The 19,266-nt window shown below is 36.9% G+C and overlaps 1 protein-coding gene across 1 annotated transcript in view; it reads right to left on the reverse strand.

Moving 5' to 3' along the window:
- The window catches only part of LOC121389840, a 73,142-nt gene extending 54,801 nt beyond the window's left edge, over positions 1 to 18,341 (reverse strand). The window contains exons 1-9 of the mRNA XM_041521489.1: positions 18,163 to 18,341; positions 13,566 to 13,884; positions 13,097 to 13,299; positions 10,789 to 10,988; positions 9,114 to 9,378; positions 5,848 to 5,996; positions 5,221 to 5,422; positions 2,162 to 2,284; positions 1,071 to 1,159 (exon numbers count right to left, since the gene is read on the reverse strand). Coding sequence (XP_041377423.1) covers positions 1,071 to 1,159; positions 2,162 to 2,284; positions 5,221 to 5,422; positions 5,848 to 5,996; positions 9,114 to 9,378; positions 10,789 to 10,988; positions 13,097 to 13,299; positions 13,566 to 13,884; positions 18,163 to 18,202 — 1,590 coding nt within the window. The 5' untranslated portion in view covers positions 18,203 to 18,341. The remainder of the gene's footprint in view (positions 1 to 1,070; positions 1,160 to 2,161; positions 2,285 to 5,220; positions 5,423 to 5,847; positions 5,997 to 9,113; positions 9,379 to 10,788; positions 10,989 to 13,096; positions 13,300 to 13,565; positions 13,885 to 18,162) is intronic.
- Positions 18,342 to 19,266: the final 925 nt, after the last annotated feature.

Below are 19,266 nucleotides of genomic sequence, written 5' to 3' on the forward strand. Positions count from 1 at the left end.
TTTTTTTTTTTATTTTTTTACGATCATCCTCCAAACCTCACCCAAAGTTCCCGTAGCATTTCGTCTCATGTCATCGGGGCCCCCACCAAATGAATTTTCTGGATCCGCCGCCACTGTATATAGTCTGTCCCACAGCGAATGCTTTGTTTTTCAGTATGAAATTTACTACTATTTATTTATTTTTGAGCCGATTGTTTTCTAAATTGCACACAAAAATAGTAATTTTTTGTTATTTCCAAAACCAAACTGAAAATATTTACAAAAAACATGTTTGTAGAAGGATGGGATGGACTATAGATGTTCATCTCACAGTGCATGCTAAATTCTAAAGTATTTTAATTAAAATTAAAACTAAAAAAAAAGAAACAAATGCACTGAGATGAACATACACAGATGCAAAGTTAAAAGTTTGTTTTGTTTAACAACACCACTAGAGCACATTGATTAATTAATCATCAGCTATTGGATGTCAAACATTTGGTAATTCTGACACGTAGTCATCAGAGAAAACTGCTACATTTTTCATAATGCAGCAGGGGATTTTTATATGCACTTTCTGTGGCTGGCTGTGGTATGTACTACCCCCAATCAGCTGAATGGATACACTGAGGTGGTTCGATCCTGTGATGCAAGCACCTCCAGCGAGCACTCATCCGACTGAGCTAAACCCCGCCCCTGTCAGAAAAGTACTACAGTGAAACCTGTCTAAACTGATCACCTCGTGGATCTAATATTTATATGATTTAAACAGGGTCCGGTGTTCAGAGGGTTGCATTTTAGAATCCAGAACATTTGGAACCATGAAGCTTGGCCGGTTTTGACAGGATTCTGGTTTGTTCGGGGTCCGGTTTAAACATGTTTCCGGTTTGTTCAGGGTCCAGTTTAGACAGGTTTCCGGTTTGTTCAGGTTCCGGTTTAGACAGGTTTCACTGTACTTGTATTAAATGGTTTCCAACTTCGCAGAGGGGATATAATAAATCCATGCAGACACAGCGAATAAACTGAAATAATTAACACAAACGGTAAACATATCAAAGCCTGTGGAAGCTAGACAAATGGAAATGGGATACCTCTCCAATCCTGATCATGGATTTGTACAGGCTTAAAGTGTGAGCAAGATCAGATTTGTTGTCCAAATTGTCAACGATCAATTTTCTCTCTGAAACAAACGATGATGATGACGACAATGACAATGACGATAATGATGATGATAATGGTTCACATGATGTAATATATTAAGGTGCAAAAACGTGGCAATTTGGTAAATTTTGACACACAGTATTAGAGGAAACCCGCTATCTATCAAGGTGTGTTTCAGAAATGATCACATTATGGAAGGGATGGATCGATGGCGGTGGGCGGAATATCACTAACAGAATAAAAAACATATTGTTTTACTTTCATTTTCTTTTCTTTTTCCCACTTTCTTTCTGTGGGGATGGAGGGGGGGGGGGGGGGCATGATGTGTATTGCATGAATGGCCAGACGTGACAAGCACCTGAGCACCTGTTAAGAGTTGGACAGGACAAGGACTGGGATGTGGAAGTGGACAATAAAATAACTTTAATTAAGATAGTAAGCTCTGCCAGATGGAAGAAACATGATAGAAATCAAAGCTGAGAAAGGAAAAAGTTGTGTTTTGTTTAACGACACCACTAGAGCACACTGATTTATTAATCATTAATTAATTAATTAATTAATTAATACAAAACTTAATTACCTCGGAATAGGTAAGAGTCAAGAATGTATGGTAATAACAATTAACTAGAGCACATTGATTTATTAATCATCAGCTATTGGATGTCAAACATTGGGTAATTTTGACGTATAGTCTTATTAGCAATTAAGGGATCTTTTATATGCACCATCCCACAGACAGGATACTACATACCATGGCCTTTGATACACCAGTTGTGGTGCATTGGCTAGAATGAGAAATAGCTCAATGGGCCCGACAATGGGGATAGTTAAAGTTAAACACCACTATAGAGCATGTTGATTTATTAATCATCGGCTATTGGATGTCAAATATTTGCTAATTTTGACATAAGTCTTAGGAAGGAAACCCGCTGCATCCAATGGGGACAGATCGATCCTGGACCGACCTTGCTTTACCTCTGGGCTACGTGCAGCCCCGTTAATTAGTTAATACAGAACGTACCTCGGACTGGGAGTTTCTTCGGAAGCTTGTTCATTTTGTTCACAAATCTGACGGCCACTTTTGTGAAGTCCAAGTAGTGCTGGTGCTTGCTGTGGTCATAGAACGTGGCAAGATGCAGGCTATCTGCAATTAATTAGAAGGAAGGAAGAAAATGTTTTATTTAACGACACACTCGACACATTTTATTTATGTTATATGGTGTCAGACATATGGTTAAGGACCACACACATATTGAGAGAGGAAAACCGCTGTCGCCACTTCATGGGCTACTCTTTTAAATTAGCAGTAAGGGATCTTTTATATGCACCATCCCACAGACAGGATAGTACATATCACAGCCTTTGTTATACCAGTTGCGGAGCACTGGATAGAATGAGAAATATAGCCCATGGGCCCACCGACAGGAATCGATCCAGATCGATCGCACATCAGGTGAGCACTATACCACTGAGCTACGTTTCGCCCCTGAAATGAATTGATGCAGTGTCAATGGGTAATATAGTTCAGATGTGACCAAAAAACCCCCACAAAACCCCCCACAAAACCCCCAAACAAACAAACCCTAACATTTTCATTATATTTCAACTTATTTTTGTGCTTATATCCAATTAGGAGATAACCATATTGGGTTTTTAGATTTGCTGGTGTTATTGTCTATTTGATCCTGCAAATGTCATTTTGACAGAAAGCTTTAGCCTGAGGTCAAAAATGAAACATTTGCGGGCATCAAATAGACAATAACACCAACAAATCTAAAAATTCAATATGGTTATGTCCATTGTTTTTCTATGGAACTAACTGTATATTTAGCATTTCTTGAAGAAAAATACCTGGCTACAATCAAACTGTAGACCCTTGAATCGTCAACTTCGCCTGTTCCAATTGCTAATGACATCACTTTCTAATGATGTCATTAGCTTTCCGGGTGTTATTTTCGTTTGATCCCGGAAAAAGAATGTAATTAACCAATTACAATACAGAACACACTCGCCATCAGTTTACAATTAAGGTTCAAACACTCAGTCCTGGGCACATACACCTCAGCTATCTGGGCTGTCTGCCCAGGACAGTGTGTTACTTGTTAGTGGTTAGTGAGAGAGAAGAAGGTGTAGTGGTCTTACACCTACCCACTGAGTCATTAAAACTTGCTCTGGGTGGAAGCCGGTACTGGGCTGTGAACCCAGTACCTATACCAGCAGATGGCTTAATCATGACACCACCGAGGCCGGACAATAATGGGCCAACTTTATCCAGTCTGTTTATCTTAAACACAGGTGTTTAGCATTGTAAATGTATGTAGTTACATGCGTGCAGGACATAAACAGGCCCTATATGTTTAAAGATAAAAGTTAAAAGTTTGTTTTGTTGAACAAGAGCACACTGATTTCTTAATTATTGACAACTACAAAGAAAGAAAGAAATGTTTTATTTAACGATGCACTCAACATTTTATTTACAGTTATATGGCGTCAGACATATGGTTAAGGACCACACAGATATTGAGAGAGGAAACCCGCTGTAGCCACTTCATTTCGATTAGTAGCAAGGGATCTTTTATATGCACCATCCCACAGACAGGGTAGTACATACCACAGCCTTTGATATATCAGTCGTGGTGCACTGGCTGGAACAAGAAATAGTCCAATGGACACACCGACGGGGATCGATCCGTCAGGACAGCACATACCAATGCTTTTGATATACCAGATGTGGGACACTAATTGAGACGGGGGAAAAAAACAACAATCAGAGAATGACTCCACCAAAGGGATTCGATCCTATGACCAAACTTTCTTCAGGCAATTGTCCTACCAACCACGCTATATTCTGCCTGACAGTTACTGACACCTCAGCACATTTTACACTACGGCTATTTGGTGTCCAAAATATGATTATTTTGACATATCTGGTCAACAGAGCGGTAGATTTTACACTTTGTTTAACAACACAACTAGAGTACATTGATTTATTAATCATCAGCGACATGTACTGCAGGTTAAACATTTGGTAATTTTGACATATATTGTCCAAGAGAGGAAATCCACTACATTTTTCCATTAGTAGCAAGGGATCTTTTTATTGCATCATCTGACAGACAGGATGGCCTAACCACAGCCTTTGATATAATGCAATTCCATGGTAATGGAATTACGAGTTGGAGAGATATTTCACACATTTTTTTGGAGGTGGGGGGGGTAAACTTTTTTCTTTCTATATTTAATATATAACAAATGCTCTTAGCTCAGTCCAAAGCCCTGTATATTGAATAACCATGGAAAACAGATTTTGTTTTTTACTCAAGTTGGCCAATGAATATACATTTTAGGTTTTTTCTTCCTGTATTGTGTAACTATGTGATTAATAAAAGAGAACAGTAACAAATTAATAGATATACCCCAAGGATCATTTGACAGGCACCACCAAAAATTATTTCCAGGCCTTCAAAATGAATTTGGACACAACCAAATACATACCTATGCGAAATTAGTTTTGTGTTGATTTCACAGAACATAACCTTCTTTACACTTGGTCCATTCCATGATGGTATGAAGTAACATATATAATAAAGTAAGTATATAGGACAAGGTGTTTTACAAAAAGATATATATAACAGAATATACATCGCTTGATACGGTATACAGCCTTTAGTTATTAATTGTCTTGAGAAACTGGGTTGTTAATTATGCTAGATAAACCTCTTACGGAGAATCTTAGTAACACAGTCTAAGCTACCAATTAAAAATAAAATAAAATGTTGTTGATAACAGAATTATCTTTTCATCGACTTTCTGTGATACCCCCAAATAATTCCTTGTGTTTTCAAGCCTTGAAAATGACATTTGTAACCTTCATTTTTCTTTTTATAAACCCACTTTAAATAATAGTATTCAATATTTGTTGCGATCATTCTGGCTAAAATATTTCAAATTTGGCTAAACAAAACAAAAAAGTAAAAGTGAGCCCAGCTTAGTGTAATATTTTCCATCTGGCAACTTCTGAGAACACGTTAATTTAATTACACAATTCAGTCAATTTATATCATTTAACTTTGGCCTTACCGCTTAGTATAATATTTTTAATGTGGCGACATCTGAGAATACCAACACTGCTTAACACTTGAAAATATAGTGTCATTCTGTCTTGTTTGTCCACGACGCGGTTTGTGGATATAGAACCGGGAAAGACACCTCGACCTCCGTATAATGTGAAACCCGAGTCATAGGACAGGAAAGCAGCTGACTTTATTACTGTTGATACAGGCTGAAAATTAGAAGAAAACATCAGATGTAAAAAAAAATATATATTAAACACACACAGCCTTCTACATATGCACCATTTTTTTCATTTGTTGACTAACATTTCATATTATCTATATAAAACAAATAGAAGTAGGCACCATCTGGCTCCTAGATGGATAAATTAATGTTGAGGACTGACATACGGTCACTCTCTCAATTTTCTGTCTATCTCTGTGTCTTCCCTCTCTCTCTCACCCTCCATTCTCCCTCTCTCTTCCTCCCTCTCTCTACCCTTCCTCTCTCTCCCTCCCTCTTCCTCTCCCTCCCTTTATCCCTCCCTCTCTCTCTCTCTCTCTCCCTCCCTTCCTCCATCGCTCACTTGATTTCTCCGCCTCTCTCTCTCACTCCTCCCTTCCGATCTCTCTCTCCTTTTTATTTTTCACTCACCAAAATAGAATCTGGTCCAGAATAGACTCTGTTGCCATTGTAATCTCGCAGTTCCACTTCAAGATCGGGGTAAAAAGGGAAGTTGTACACATTTTTCTTAGGAAGATCGCCGTCTGGTGTTACCAGTACCAGCCTAGACGGGATTTGTGCTGAAGAAAAAGAAGATGGAAAACAGCAGGGCTCGAACTTAAGAATGTGTCACCCACAGCAATTCTTTTTATTATTATTGCCGAGGTTGAAAAGCCACACTAATGTCAATTTTTAGTCTATTGCAATTTTTTTGTTAAAGTTACTATTGCAGAAACTAAATATGACTGAAAGTTGGGTTTTTTTGCATGTAGACATATTTCCATTGGACAAATGCCAAATACTGGCAGCTCCCGGCCCACGGAAATTTATATCTCGATAACAGCGATTGACATCAGTGCTGTCGTTAAGTTCGATCTGGAACAACACACAAACTGTAGAGCAGAGCCGGTTTATCCTAGTAGCACATGTAATACATGCTACGGGTCCCGTGCTTCAGAAGGCCCCGTAGTGATGTGTACATTTATTTTTGCCCTCTCCCCGAGGTTGCAAAATATATATCCTGAGAAGGGGGACTGCTATTATTCATGCTCCTTGAAAGTGGACATCAACCCAATATATATTTTAATTAATGAAATTTTTACCCAAAAAAAGAGAAAAAAACAATACCAAAATGGACAAAAAACATAGTGGATTCCACTTAACTGCATGTCGGTTTATAGCATAAATCGGTTATTTGCATATTATATGGCTGCACAGAACCGTTTAGCATTAAAACAGTACAAATAATATCGCTTAATTGAATGACCTTCTGAGCGTACATGTCGGTTATTTGCATGGAGAAACTGGAAAAAAACAAAAATCTTCAGTCAAATATAAAAGGTGGTAGAGAAAAAAAAGAAAAAAAAAGGAGGGAGAGGGAGAGGGAGAGGGAGTGGGAGAGAGAGAGAGAGAGAGAGAGAGAGAGAGAGAGAGAGAGAGAGAGAGAGAGAGAGAGAGAGAGAGAGAGAGAGAGAGAGAGAGAGAGAGAGAGAGAGAGAGAGAACGGAAAATCACGACGTTTTTTTTTTATGCCGAAGTAAGCCAATCAAAATCATATTATCCAACATGTGAAACCGTAGATTGTGCTACGATAGGAATTAACACTTACCAAATCTTTTGAGTTGTTTATTACTGTACACTGTTAATTGTCAGTCATTTAAGTTACTAGAATAACACCTGTCACATTTGTTAATCTCCATCACCGACTCCGTCTAGCCAGAGTGTCGCAGACAAAACATCAAAGCTCACCGTGTTCACTGCACAGCATTGCCGGGCTTGCTTGGTTAAGTACACAACAATCGACTGCTGTCATTTGTCATAGCCAGTGTTTTGTAAATAAATAAACATCATTTTACTGTATTACATCTGAGTTCCTTCTTGAGATCTGTTAGTTGTTGTTGTTTTTAAAACGTAATCGAGTAAATTAATGCCTTCGAGTACCACTGTTATTTTTAGCTTCAGCACGTGCCGAGATAATGCTTGACGTCATTAATTGAGGCCCTACTTAGGAGAACAGTCAACAGATGTTTTGATAATCAAATGATCGAATAAAATTGTATACAAACAAGCTTATAGTTACACATTAAGATATGAATAGATATATATTTCTTCACTTCTCAGCGCATTAACCTGTAGGTAACAAGACAGTTCATGCTCTCGAATATGGCAAACAAACGCAAAAGAAACGATTTATCTCTTGCAAACGAATATGAAGTTGTAGAAATGTTAGATAAAAAAATATCGCAAACGGACATCGCGAAGAAACTTGGGTGTTCCCAATCGCAAATGTCTCGACCAAGAAAGAGGAAATTCGTAACCAGTATCACAGCAATGCTAATCCAGATAGAAAACGGCAGAGAACAGGAAAAGTAGCGAATGTTGAGAGGGCCCTTTCTGAGTGGTTTGCGAATGCCCGCCTGAAAGATATACCGTTATCTGGGCCGAATTTAACTGAAAAGGCAAAAGAACTTGCAAAAATATTGAAAGTGGATGACTTCAACCCAACGAGTGGATGACTGTCATGATGTTGTGGTAAAAACTGCACTTTACACACTAATTTGACCGAAGCTAGTCTAGTACTGGGTCAGCTTCATAAATAGGTCAAATCTGCAGTGAAACAAACAAGGTTGCTACGCGTGTATGAAACTTTGTAGCCCCAAAATAACAACAACACTCAGGTATATAACATTTATTTAATTAATTCACATAAAAATGAACTATGAACAATCATATTATAATAGCATATATTGTTTTCTCATTGGGAATGCAAGATGTTTACGTTTCCTCTGTTATAGACTGGTGATAGGCTTTTATATGGTTACAGCTGACTATATGAACTTTACATCCAGCCAAATGGTTTATTGCATACGCCGTTTAATGGCATATTTTTTTCATTCACCGGGCCTATGCAACTAAGCGGAATCCACTGGACCAACATGAAACCAATCTACATTTTAAGTAGTCAAATTTTAACAACCCCCTACCTACCCCTACCCCCATAAATTAAAAAACCCCAAAACAAACAAACAAGAGAGAGACAAAACATACTAGTTCTGGATATATTAAAAAAAACATAATAATAAACAAGAGGCCTACTGACCAGTCTGCTATTTAATTTTCAATCTACATTTTTAAATATTTTAATAAAAATTCACAAATTCTAAATTTCCAAAATAATATCTATTAGTTTGTGGAGGGTGTCACAGTGATCATTGTACTAAGTTTCAGAACAATTTAATCAAAATTGTTGGGGAAGATGCACTTCAAAGGAAAAGTTGGACTGATGGACGGATTAATGGACACACAGACAGTCAATCAAATTGGATTAGAAAAGCTCCACTGACGAAGTTTGTTAAAGTTTGTTTTGTTTAACAACATCACTAGAGCACATTGATTTATTAACACTGCTACATTTTTCCATTGGTAGCAATGGATCTTTTATATGCACCATCCCACGGACAGGATTGCACATATAACGGTCTTTGATATACCAGTCGTAGGGAATGAGAAATAGCCCAGTGGGTCCACCGACGGGGATCGATCCTACAGACTGACTGCGCATCAGGCAAGCGCTTTAATTACCACTAGGCTACGTCAGTCAAGTCCTGCCCCGTCTCCATCATTGAATGTCATTGTGGAGCTAAAAATTGTTTCTCGATCCCAATAAGAAAACTTAAACTGACAAATTTAAACTGTACCTTTGACTTGTAATGACGGCGATAAAACGATGTCCCGAATTCGTTTGTCCAGTGACATCACCGTGGCCTCGTACTGCTTGTATACGTTCCCGTCCTGCACCGACGGCAGCCACGCCTGCTTGAGGCTGGCGTTCAGGTTCAGGTTGTCGTGAACGTCGAGGATTCTCACGTCCGTGAACGTCACCAGTCCCGACCGCGCCCTCTTTCGAATGTACGTAACGTGGTAGACGGGATGCAGTCTTGTTTCTGGACTAGCCATGCGTACCTTTTAAAAGTTGTATACTGTCCTGGTTTAACATCACTAGAGCACATTGATTTATTAATCATCGGCTACTGGATGTTAAACATTCTGAGACACACCCTGCATGTTGTCTTCTGTTAAATGTTTTTTTGTTTTGTTTAATGACATCCACTAGCTGATGATTAATAAATCAATGTGCTCTAGTGGTGTCATTAAACAAAACAAACTTTAACCTTTATTGTTTAATGACACTGCTGGAGAACATTGATTAATTAATCATCGGCTATTGGATGTCAAACATTTAGTAATTTTGTTATATTATAGTCTTTGGTTAAAAGCTGGGGTGGGTATTTTGTTTATTAATGACACCAATTATATAGCTGATGATTAATTAATCATTGGCTAATGCATATCAAACATTCGATACTTGTAAAAAAAGTCTTCAGTTACAGTTTGCATATTTAACTTCACCATTAGAGAACATTCATCAATTAATCATCGGCTATTTGATTTCAAACATTTGATCATTCTGACACCACAGTCTTCAGCTAAAGTTGTTTTTGTTTAATGACACTACTAGAGCACACTGATTTATTAATCATTGGTTATTGGATTTCAAACATTTGATCATTCTGACAGTCTTCAGCTAACGTTTGTTTTTTGTTTAATGACACTACTAGAGCACATTGATTTATTAAGCATTGGCTATTGAATGTCAAACATTTGGTAATTTTGATACATAGTCTTCAGCTAAAGACACAACTAGAGCACATTTATTAATTAATCATTGGTCAAAACATTTTAATTTTGTCATTCTTATAAAAGGCCTCTTAAAAACCCCGTCCAATAGCCGATGATAAGATAAAAAAAAAATCAATGTGCTCTAGTAGTGTCGTTAATAAAAACAAACTTTACTTTTTTTCTTATAAAAGGTGTAATTGTTTGGGTTTTTTGTTGTTTTTTTAATCTGCATAAACGGACATCCAATCTCGATATTTTTTATCACTACAACGGACATTCTTAACAACTTACGGCAAGGCCTAAAAACAAATGTGCAGGGCTTGAAATAGCAAGTAAAATATGGCCTATTTTTTAAATAGCAGACCAAAATAATATACATGGCCTGCTAAGAAAAACATCTATAATTCTCTATATTTTTCATTACTACAAGTGACTCCCTTAAGCGGTGTTTTCTTTATGCAATTAGTCGCACCGACTTGTTGCATGTGATTTGTCGGCCCTAAAAAAATCAAAATGTATAAATATAAGACTAAACTCGTTCCAATTTAGGTGTCCTCACAGTATGATTCGATCGCATATGACAAATCGGTGCAACCAAATGCATAATGATAACACCCCTTAAACAACTGTTCGAGTCTTATATGGCAAGGCCAGAAAAGAAATGTTTTTTTTTATTTCTTTTAACAGACTCACTAATGTGGATTGGAGAATTCTGTTCATGTCGTAATGTCTTGTATGCTCCCAGGATATCCTCAATTCTACGAGTGCTGTCGAGTCGAGACCTGCTGTCATGACATTCCTGTTCACGTCCAATATCGCTATGGAAATATTGAATGGATTGTTGGCCACAACGGTTGATGGAATATCAGTAAATTCCAATGTCCAAGCAGGGGCTGTAACAAGAACAATGAAGAAAACAACCATTCTGAGTGTATATACTGCCAAAGCAATACGTGTCCCCTACCGGTCCCAACACATTTCTGTGTCTCCTAAGTTCAGGCTGTGGTATGTACTACCCTGTCTGTGGGATGGTACATATAAAAGATCTCTAGCTGCTAATCAAAAAGAATAGCCCATGAAGTGGCGACAGTGGGTTTCCTCTTTCAATATCTGTGTGGTCCTTAACCATATGTCTGACACCATATAACCATAAATAAAATGTGTTGAGTGCATCGTTAAATAAACATTTCTTTTTTCTTCTGAAGTTCAAGGGCCATAACTCTGTAGAAAAAGAAGTAAATTGCCATGAAAGTCGAACTTGATCTGTAACAGTTCTTGATAAAACTATACAAAAAATTTCAGCTCGATATCTTTTGGCATTACACACAAAAAAAAGTCTGGAAAACTAATTTTCCTATCCATTAAGTTCAAGGGCTATAACTGTGTCAAAAATGGGCAAATCCACCATGAAAGTCAAACGTGATCTGTAACAGTACACAATAAAGCTATACACACACAATTTTAGCTTAATATGTCAAGGCAATATCAATAAAACATACGGAAAACTAGGTGTAGGACAGATATTAACAGAGACAGACAGATGGACAGACGGACATACAGACAGACGGACAGACAGAAGGACGGAGATGAAACCTATAGTCCCCCTCCAGTTGGACTGGTAGCTAGGGGACTAATAATAATCATATACAGCACTTGATCAATTTAGCATAAGAAAAACTTCCAGTTTCAGAAGAAAACAAAAATCACAATCATGGGTTGTTGCTTTTACCTTCATGAAACTTAAGTACTTCTTTATTTGTTTTTAATTGTGCCCTTGATGGGTCCTCAAAATCGCTGTGGCGGTAAAGCGCTTGCTTGATGCACGGTCGGTTTGGGATCAATCCCTGTCGGTGAGCCCATTGGGCTATTTACCATTCCAACCAGTGCACCACGACTGGTATATCAAAGGCCGTGGTATGTGCTACCCTGACTGTTGGATGGTGCATAAAAAAGATGCCTTGCTACTAATAAGAAAGAGTAGCCCATTGTGTGGTGGCAGTGGGTTTCCTCTCTATATCTTTGTGGTCCTTAACCATATGTCTGACATCATATAACCGTAAATAAAATGTGTTGAGTGCGTTGTTAAATAAAACATTTCTTCCTTCTTCCTTCCTGATCCCATGCCATCTCACTCACCCATCCCCCACTTGCAGTGTCCCTCCAACAACAAACTTTGACCCCTGGGGCCGCCTGGTCATCCTAGTTTTTGTAATACCCCGAAACACATTTTTTATCATTCTGAAAATGCACGTACCTCTGAGAAGCCGAGTTCTAGTCTATTATTAGATGGTACTTCCACATTTAAACATCACAGATTTTAGTTTCACTCTATTATAACTTTATCCAGGCTAGGGGTTTTTGAAGCCATCTCAGCACTACAAAACTGTAAAAGCATCGTAGGCTATAACGTCACTACAGTGACATCACAGCTTACAATGGTTTTACAATTTCGTAGTGCTAAAATAGTTTCGAAAATATGGGCTCAGGTTTGTAGATAACGACACTTATAGTGTTAATTTTTACAGGTTGAAACTAGGGTCCGCGCCTTTAAACGACAAATGTCCATGGCCGTCTATACAAAACTTACTTTCAATGAGTACCGTTCACTAATATTTGATTTTATGAGTGTAGTTTAAACCACAAATGTCCATGACTGTCTATACAAAAGTTACTTTCAATGAGTACCGTTCACTAATAATTAATTTTATGAGTGTAGTATAAACCACAAATGTCCATGGCCGTCTATACAAAACTTACTTTCAATGAATTCAGTTTCCTAATAATTGATTTTACGAGTCTAGTTTAACCACAAATGTCCACAGCTGTCTATACAAAACTTTCTTTCATTGAGTACCGTTCACTAATAATTGATTTTATGAGTCTAAACCACAAATGTCCACGGCTGTCTATACAAAACTTTCTTTCAGCGAGTACTGTTCACTAATAATTGATTTTATGAGTCTAAACCACATATGTCCATGGCCGTCTATACAAAACTTACTTTCAATGAGCACCGGGTTTGTTGTGTTGGAGATGGTAGCAAAATTAGGCAGTAAGACGGTCACTTTAAACACCCGTTTGCTGGCAGGAATGGCCATGTAATTCGTGTGGTGGTGAAACAGACCTTCGATGCTGATTAAACCATCGTATACTTGCAAGTCATGGTCCAGCATCGTGCTGTGACCACCTCTGCCACAGTAAAACCTGAAAGAGAACAACATTAAAATTTGCTTTATTTAACGACACCACTAGAGCACATTGATTTATTAATCATATGGGGCGGGATGTAGTCCAGTGGTAAAAGGCTTGCTTGATGCACGGTCGGTTCGGGATTGATCCCCAACCGTGGGCCCATTGGATTATTTCTCGTTCCATCCAGTGCACCACTACTGGTATATCAAAGACCGTGGTATGTGCTATCCTTTCTGTGGGATGGTGCATATAAAAGATCCCTTGATACTATGCCTTACTTTTCCTTCTGTCTCGTCCGGTATCTGGTGTTCTTCGCCCACTGACACAGTTTGCCTCCGCTTTCCTTCCACTCATCAGTGGTCTTTCTGTGCGTGTACACGTCGTAATCGATCGACTCGACGGAGAACGTTATATCGGCCTCCTCTTCCATTAAGTCGCCAGTGACGCGGATGCCGTTGTTCATGAGGTCGGCAAGCAACGGCTGACTGATTATCTGGTTGAGGGGGACGCTGTAGATCTTGTGTTCATCAGCCGGGATGGAAGCTGGTGGAGAATAGTCATCGCGGAAAATAATGCTGTGCTTCCCACATGAGCTACCTAAAATGGGATATATGATCATTGTGGAAAATAATGCGGAACTTGCCACATGAACTACCTGAAATGGAACATAATAGGATGATCATTGTGGAAAATAATGCTGAATTTCTCAAATGCACTACCTGAAATGAAACTTAATAGGATGATCATCACAAAAACATACTTGATGTACTTCCCACATGGACTACTAGCAGGAAACATTTTGTTCAGTATCGCGTCACAATTCGTTACACAAATTTCAGAGATTGCTACACAATTCTAAAAAGTTAAATACTAAGGTCGACGACAGTCACTTTTCAGACCCTTGTTTTGGCTTTGTACACAATAAATACGGTAAAACATATCCAATGGTGATTTTTTTATATGATATATTTGACAAAAAGTACTTATTATTTCTTTCATCTTTTAAGACTTAAAATTAATAGTTTTTCCAGAATTATGAAAGATAAAAAAATACTTACCCGTTGTCTGCTTGTTATAGAAATTTTACAGGGGTCAAGGTTAGTAGACCAGTTTTTATTTTAATGTGGCAAAGCATTATAATAATATAGCTAATTTTCAATTTGAATGGCATCAGTATTCCAAAGATGTCACTTTTCATCTCCTTACAATAACCATAACTGGGTACATGACGTTTCCGTTATAAGACTGCTGGGAAAATTCCAATGCAAAATTGCTACTGAAAATGATTTGTTTCAACATTTCTAATGCACCTGAATGTGTTTGAAGAAAATCTTGTGATTAAAAAATTGTACCTTTTATGAAATATGGATTTCAAGTGATATTACGGTAAGATATGTTATATTTATGGTGCGAAAAGTGACTGTTGTCGACCTTAGGGTAATTGCTAATAATGGTGTTTTAACTCAAAATAAGTCTTAAATTCAACAGATTTTCAGTGCTAGACAGAATTATTTCCCCTTAATATAAAATGTTCATTTTAATTGTTGTATTCTAAATAAATAGTTATTTTAAATAGAGACCGCACCAGAAGACTGGTATCGCCACCCACTTCCGTTACACCATTGCTGTATGTAATTGCTGAAAAACATGTTCCATCAACATATATAACACATTTGTTTAGTATTGCAAGAACACCAGTACTTGTAACAGGTATAAAATACATTGATAAAACTTTATAACAAATATAGAACTCATGTTACTTGCCACTTTACGTTTTATTCAGTGGCAAATTGAAAAATTAATGATACCACCTTTAATTATTGAAAAATAGTGTTGTCATTGTTATTTCAAGTATTTATTTTTGTGAGCTAATTATATTTAATTTATTACTCATGCAGTACATGACAAAATTTAGATGTTTTGATTTATTTATAACTTTGATCGCTTGTTACCAAACATCGTCCTGTGTATTTTTAGTGCAATCCAAGATGGCGGATATCTGTTTACATTTTCAATGATTTGTTATTATGAATGCATTTGTTGTGGCCCTCACCCATCTGTTGTTAAAGAATCACATAAAAAGAACACCTTATAACCACACCTTTATTATTAAAGGATGTACTACATAGGACAAAATGTCAGTGGAAAATATGTCAAGTCAAAATGTCAGCTATTAAAGTTGTACTCAAAATGTCAACTTTCAGATTATACTTAATGCAGAGACCGCATAGGACGACTGGTGGTGCCATACAATTCCACCAGTCCATTACAGTGTTTCTTTGGTTGAAAACCTATGTTCACTGGCGATAGAAAGAAAAAAAGAAATGTTTTATTCAACGACGCACTCAACACATTTTATTTACGGTTATATGGCGTCAGACATATGGTTAAGGACCACACAGATTTTGAGAGGAAACCTGCTGTCGCCACTACATGGGCTACTCTTTCCAATTAGCAGCAAGGGATCTTTTATTTGCACTTCCCACGGGCAAGATAGCACAAACCATGGCCTTTGTTGAACCAGTTATGGATCACTGGTCGGTGCAAGTGGTTTACACCTACCCATTGAGCCTTGCGGAGCACTCACTCAGGGTTTGGAGTCGGTATCTGGATTAAAAATCCCATGCCTCCACTGGGATCAGAACCCAGTACCTACCAGCCTGTAGACCGATGGCCTAACCACGACACCACCGAGGCCGGTCACTGGCGATAGTTACAACATTTATCTGTAGTACTACAAAAATATCAGAAGTTGTAACTGGTACAAAATACATTGAAATAACTTTGTACAAAACACAGAACTCATTTTAATTGCTTTTTTTAATTTTATTATTCAGTGGCAAAGTCAGAAATTAAGGAGACCGCCATTAGTTATTGAAAAACAGTGGTGTTGTCATCGTGACTAGTTTTTATTTTTGTGATATAATTGTAGTTAAATTGTTAATCCATTGCTGATTGACTACAACAAAATTTTTAGATGTTTAGAATTATTAGATAACTTTGATGACATGTTATAACATCTCCCTCTCGGTGCATTTTCTGTGGGTCCAAAATGGCGAACATTTGTTTATGTTTCAATATAAGCTAGTGTTGAATTGACATTTTTATCTTCAATGTTCAAACACCTGCAGTTGATCTCAACTGTACAAGTATATTAAAATGTTTGTAATATCAGTCACTGTATTTTTGAACTGGACCATATACATAATATAATGTATATTATCAGGGGTGGATCCGTGATTTTTTTTACGGAAGGTTGCAAGGTTTAAAAAGGGCAGCTATAGTGTAGATGCAATGTAGAAAAAGAGCACCCAACAAAGTCAAAATTACAGTCCCTTGCATTACATAATAAACTTCTGCAAAAACATCCAGCTGACCAAGATATTACATAACCCCACTAATTTTATTATTTTTACATTGTACATGTATTTATCCACTAAACAGTGGATTTTCCGGGCATTTTAAAATGGGGAGGTTACACCCCCTAAAACCCTATCCCTTGGATCCGTGGTTGATTATTATATATGTATTATGCTATAAAATGTCAAAACATATTGATTTAATTAATTTAGAAAACTTATTAAAAGGGATAAACTGAAACAGAATTCATGCATGTACCATATACTTGAAGCAAGTGAATGGTCCTTTTTTGGCATTGAAAAAACATCTGGGACTACTTTAATGACAATTTAGTGGAAATATTTATAGGCTAAATGCTAATTAAGGTATTAAAACCCAAAATAAGGTTTAAATTTAAAAACATTTCACTGTGCCAATTTTTTAGGTCTTCTGTCAATTTTTGCTAAACGGAGTTATTTCCCCTTAATGGAAAATTGTCATTTTAAGGGGGGTTAGGGGCAAAAAAAAAAAATTGCTGTTGTTGAAAATAGTGCTTTAAAATGTATTCCATCAGTACAGCAAAAAATCGTTATCATTCTTATAACATTTAGAAAATGTCTGCCGTCCCTAATTCAAAAGGACATTCCTGAGTTTGCTGCACTTTTTAAGATGTTATCGACTAACAAAGACTTTTTAACGATTACAATTACATATCAAATATATTTTTCTGCATAAAATATTAGTGGCTGTATATTAAACGTGTTTCTGATACTTCTAATATTTGTACCAGGTTAAATTTCATTTTATTTCTATAAATATAAATTTTTTGTACGTACGAAATTATTTGAAGACCAAATCCAGTTTGAGCTTCTTACAAATATTAAGACGACCAGAAACACATTGAATATACACTCACTGATATTCTGAACCAGAAAATATATTTAATATGTAAGTTTAATCGTAGAAATATTTTATTAGTCAGAAACATCTTACAATGCAGCAAACTCAGGAATGTCCCTTTAAAGGTCTTCTATCAGAAAAACAAAACATCACTTTCATTCTTGTCATATTTAAAAAGTGTCCGCATTCCCTAATCTTAACTTTCTGTAATTCACCAAGATAAACATTTCCGGCACGATATTTATTATTGTGATGTTTGTTGCTGTTTATTGGAGGTCCAATAGATGTTAAAATGTAAAAAAAAACCCCAAAACGGACCGTAGATGTTTACCTCGCTAAAGTTTTATGTTGCTAATATTAGTAATAATGTTACTATATTTCGATTTCGGTACATTTTAAGATCGCTAATATTTTATTATGTACAGTAATAAAATACTTATTAGCTTGGTGGGTCAGTTAAAAATAACCAGAAAGACCCAAAATACAACAAATTAACAAACAAAAACAAAAGCATTTAAATTTTTATCCAGCCACTGAGTGAGTCTGATACTGATAGAGTTATTCGAGTTTTCGCTAGACCTATGTTTTCATTATTCCTATTTATTTATTTTGTCCTCTTGTGGGATGAAAACTCACCGATAACGAAAAATAATATAAAAAGATTCGGCAAAAACATCTCCCATAATCATGATAATGTACAAATAGATCAGACAGTTTTCTTATTTTGACACTTGACTAAAAAAAATAAAAGCTGATTTGTCCACAAGTTACATCGAATCCCACCACTGACGTCATATCCTGTCTTTCCGGTGGATAATTTCCATCGACACTCAAAATAACACTATTAGTATTATAAATAAAAAGTGTCACAGTTCATTTGTTTGTACTTTTTACTTTTGAATAATATTTAACAAAAATATTTGTCATGAAATTAAGTTGCTACTTAATTAGTTGCTACGTCAAACCCCTTATAGTAATGTGCTATATTGTCTTGGACATGCAAACATGTCGGCTTTTTGCCATTCTCCCTGTTTCAATGGATTCTTAAACTGTTGTTAGTCCGAAGGGACGTAGAATGTGTGGTTCTGACTTAATGTGCGCCCTGCACTAAACTGTTATATATGACAGTGATTCGTGAGTGCATATCATCGCAGCTGTACTTATTCTAATGAACTCTGTCCGATGCTAGTTTTGATTTAGTAAACTAGTCTGAGAGTGGTAGTCCTCTTTTGGGTGGTGCAAGAGGAATTGAATCTCCAATAAAGGATCTCCTCGGGAGTGGTTGTCCTATAGACGAGGCATAGAGATTCATAGAATCAACCACTATTTTGCCAAATGCCCATTCGACTCTGTATTGTGCAGAGGTACGGCCCTGACTATGTATTAGGCCTACGGCTTTGTCGTCTGCCGTTTGTGATTATTTCATGGCAGTCCAACCACACAATAATTCATAATCAAAAATATTATTGGTAGTAAATCTTAAAGGGACATACCCTAGTTTCAACCCGTGAAAATTAACACTAAGTTTTGTTAATCTACAAACCTGCAACACATTTGGATAAAGTTACAATTGAGTGAAACAGGAGACTGTGACTTTGAAATGATGAAATACCCTCTAAAATAGACTAAACCTCGACTCCATAACTGTTACTTCTCAGACGCACGTGCGTTTTTAAAAATATGAGAAATACATTTTGTGGTATTAAAAACACCAGGATGATCAAAAACACTTCGAATGTA

This window comes from Gigantopelta aegis, chromosome 15, assembly GCF_016097555.1.
Source record: "Gigantopelta aegis isolate Gae_Host chromosome 15, Gae_host_genome, whole genome shotgun sequence".
Lineage (NCBI taxonomy): Eukaryota > Metazoa > Mollusca > Gastropoda > Neomphalida > Peltospiridae > Gigantopelta > Gigantopelta aegis.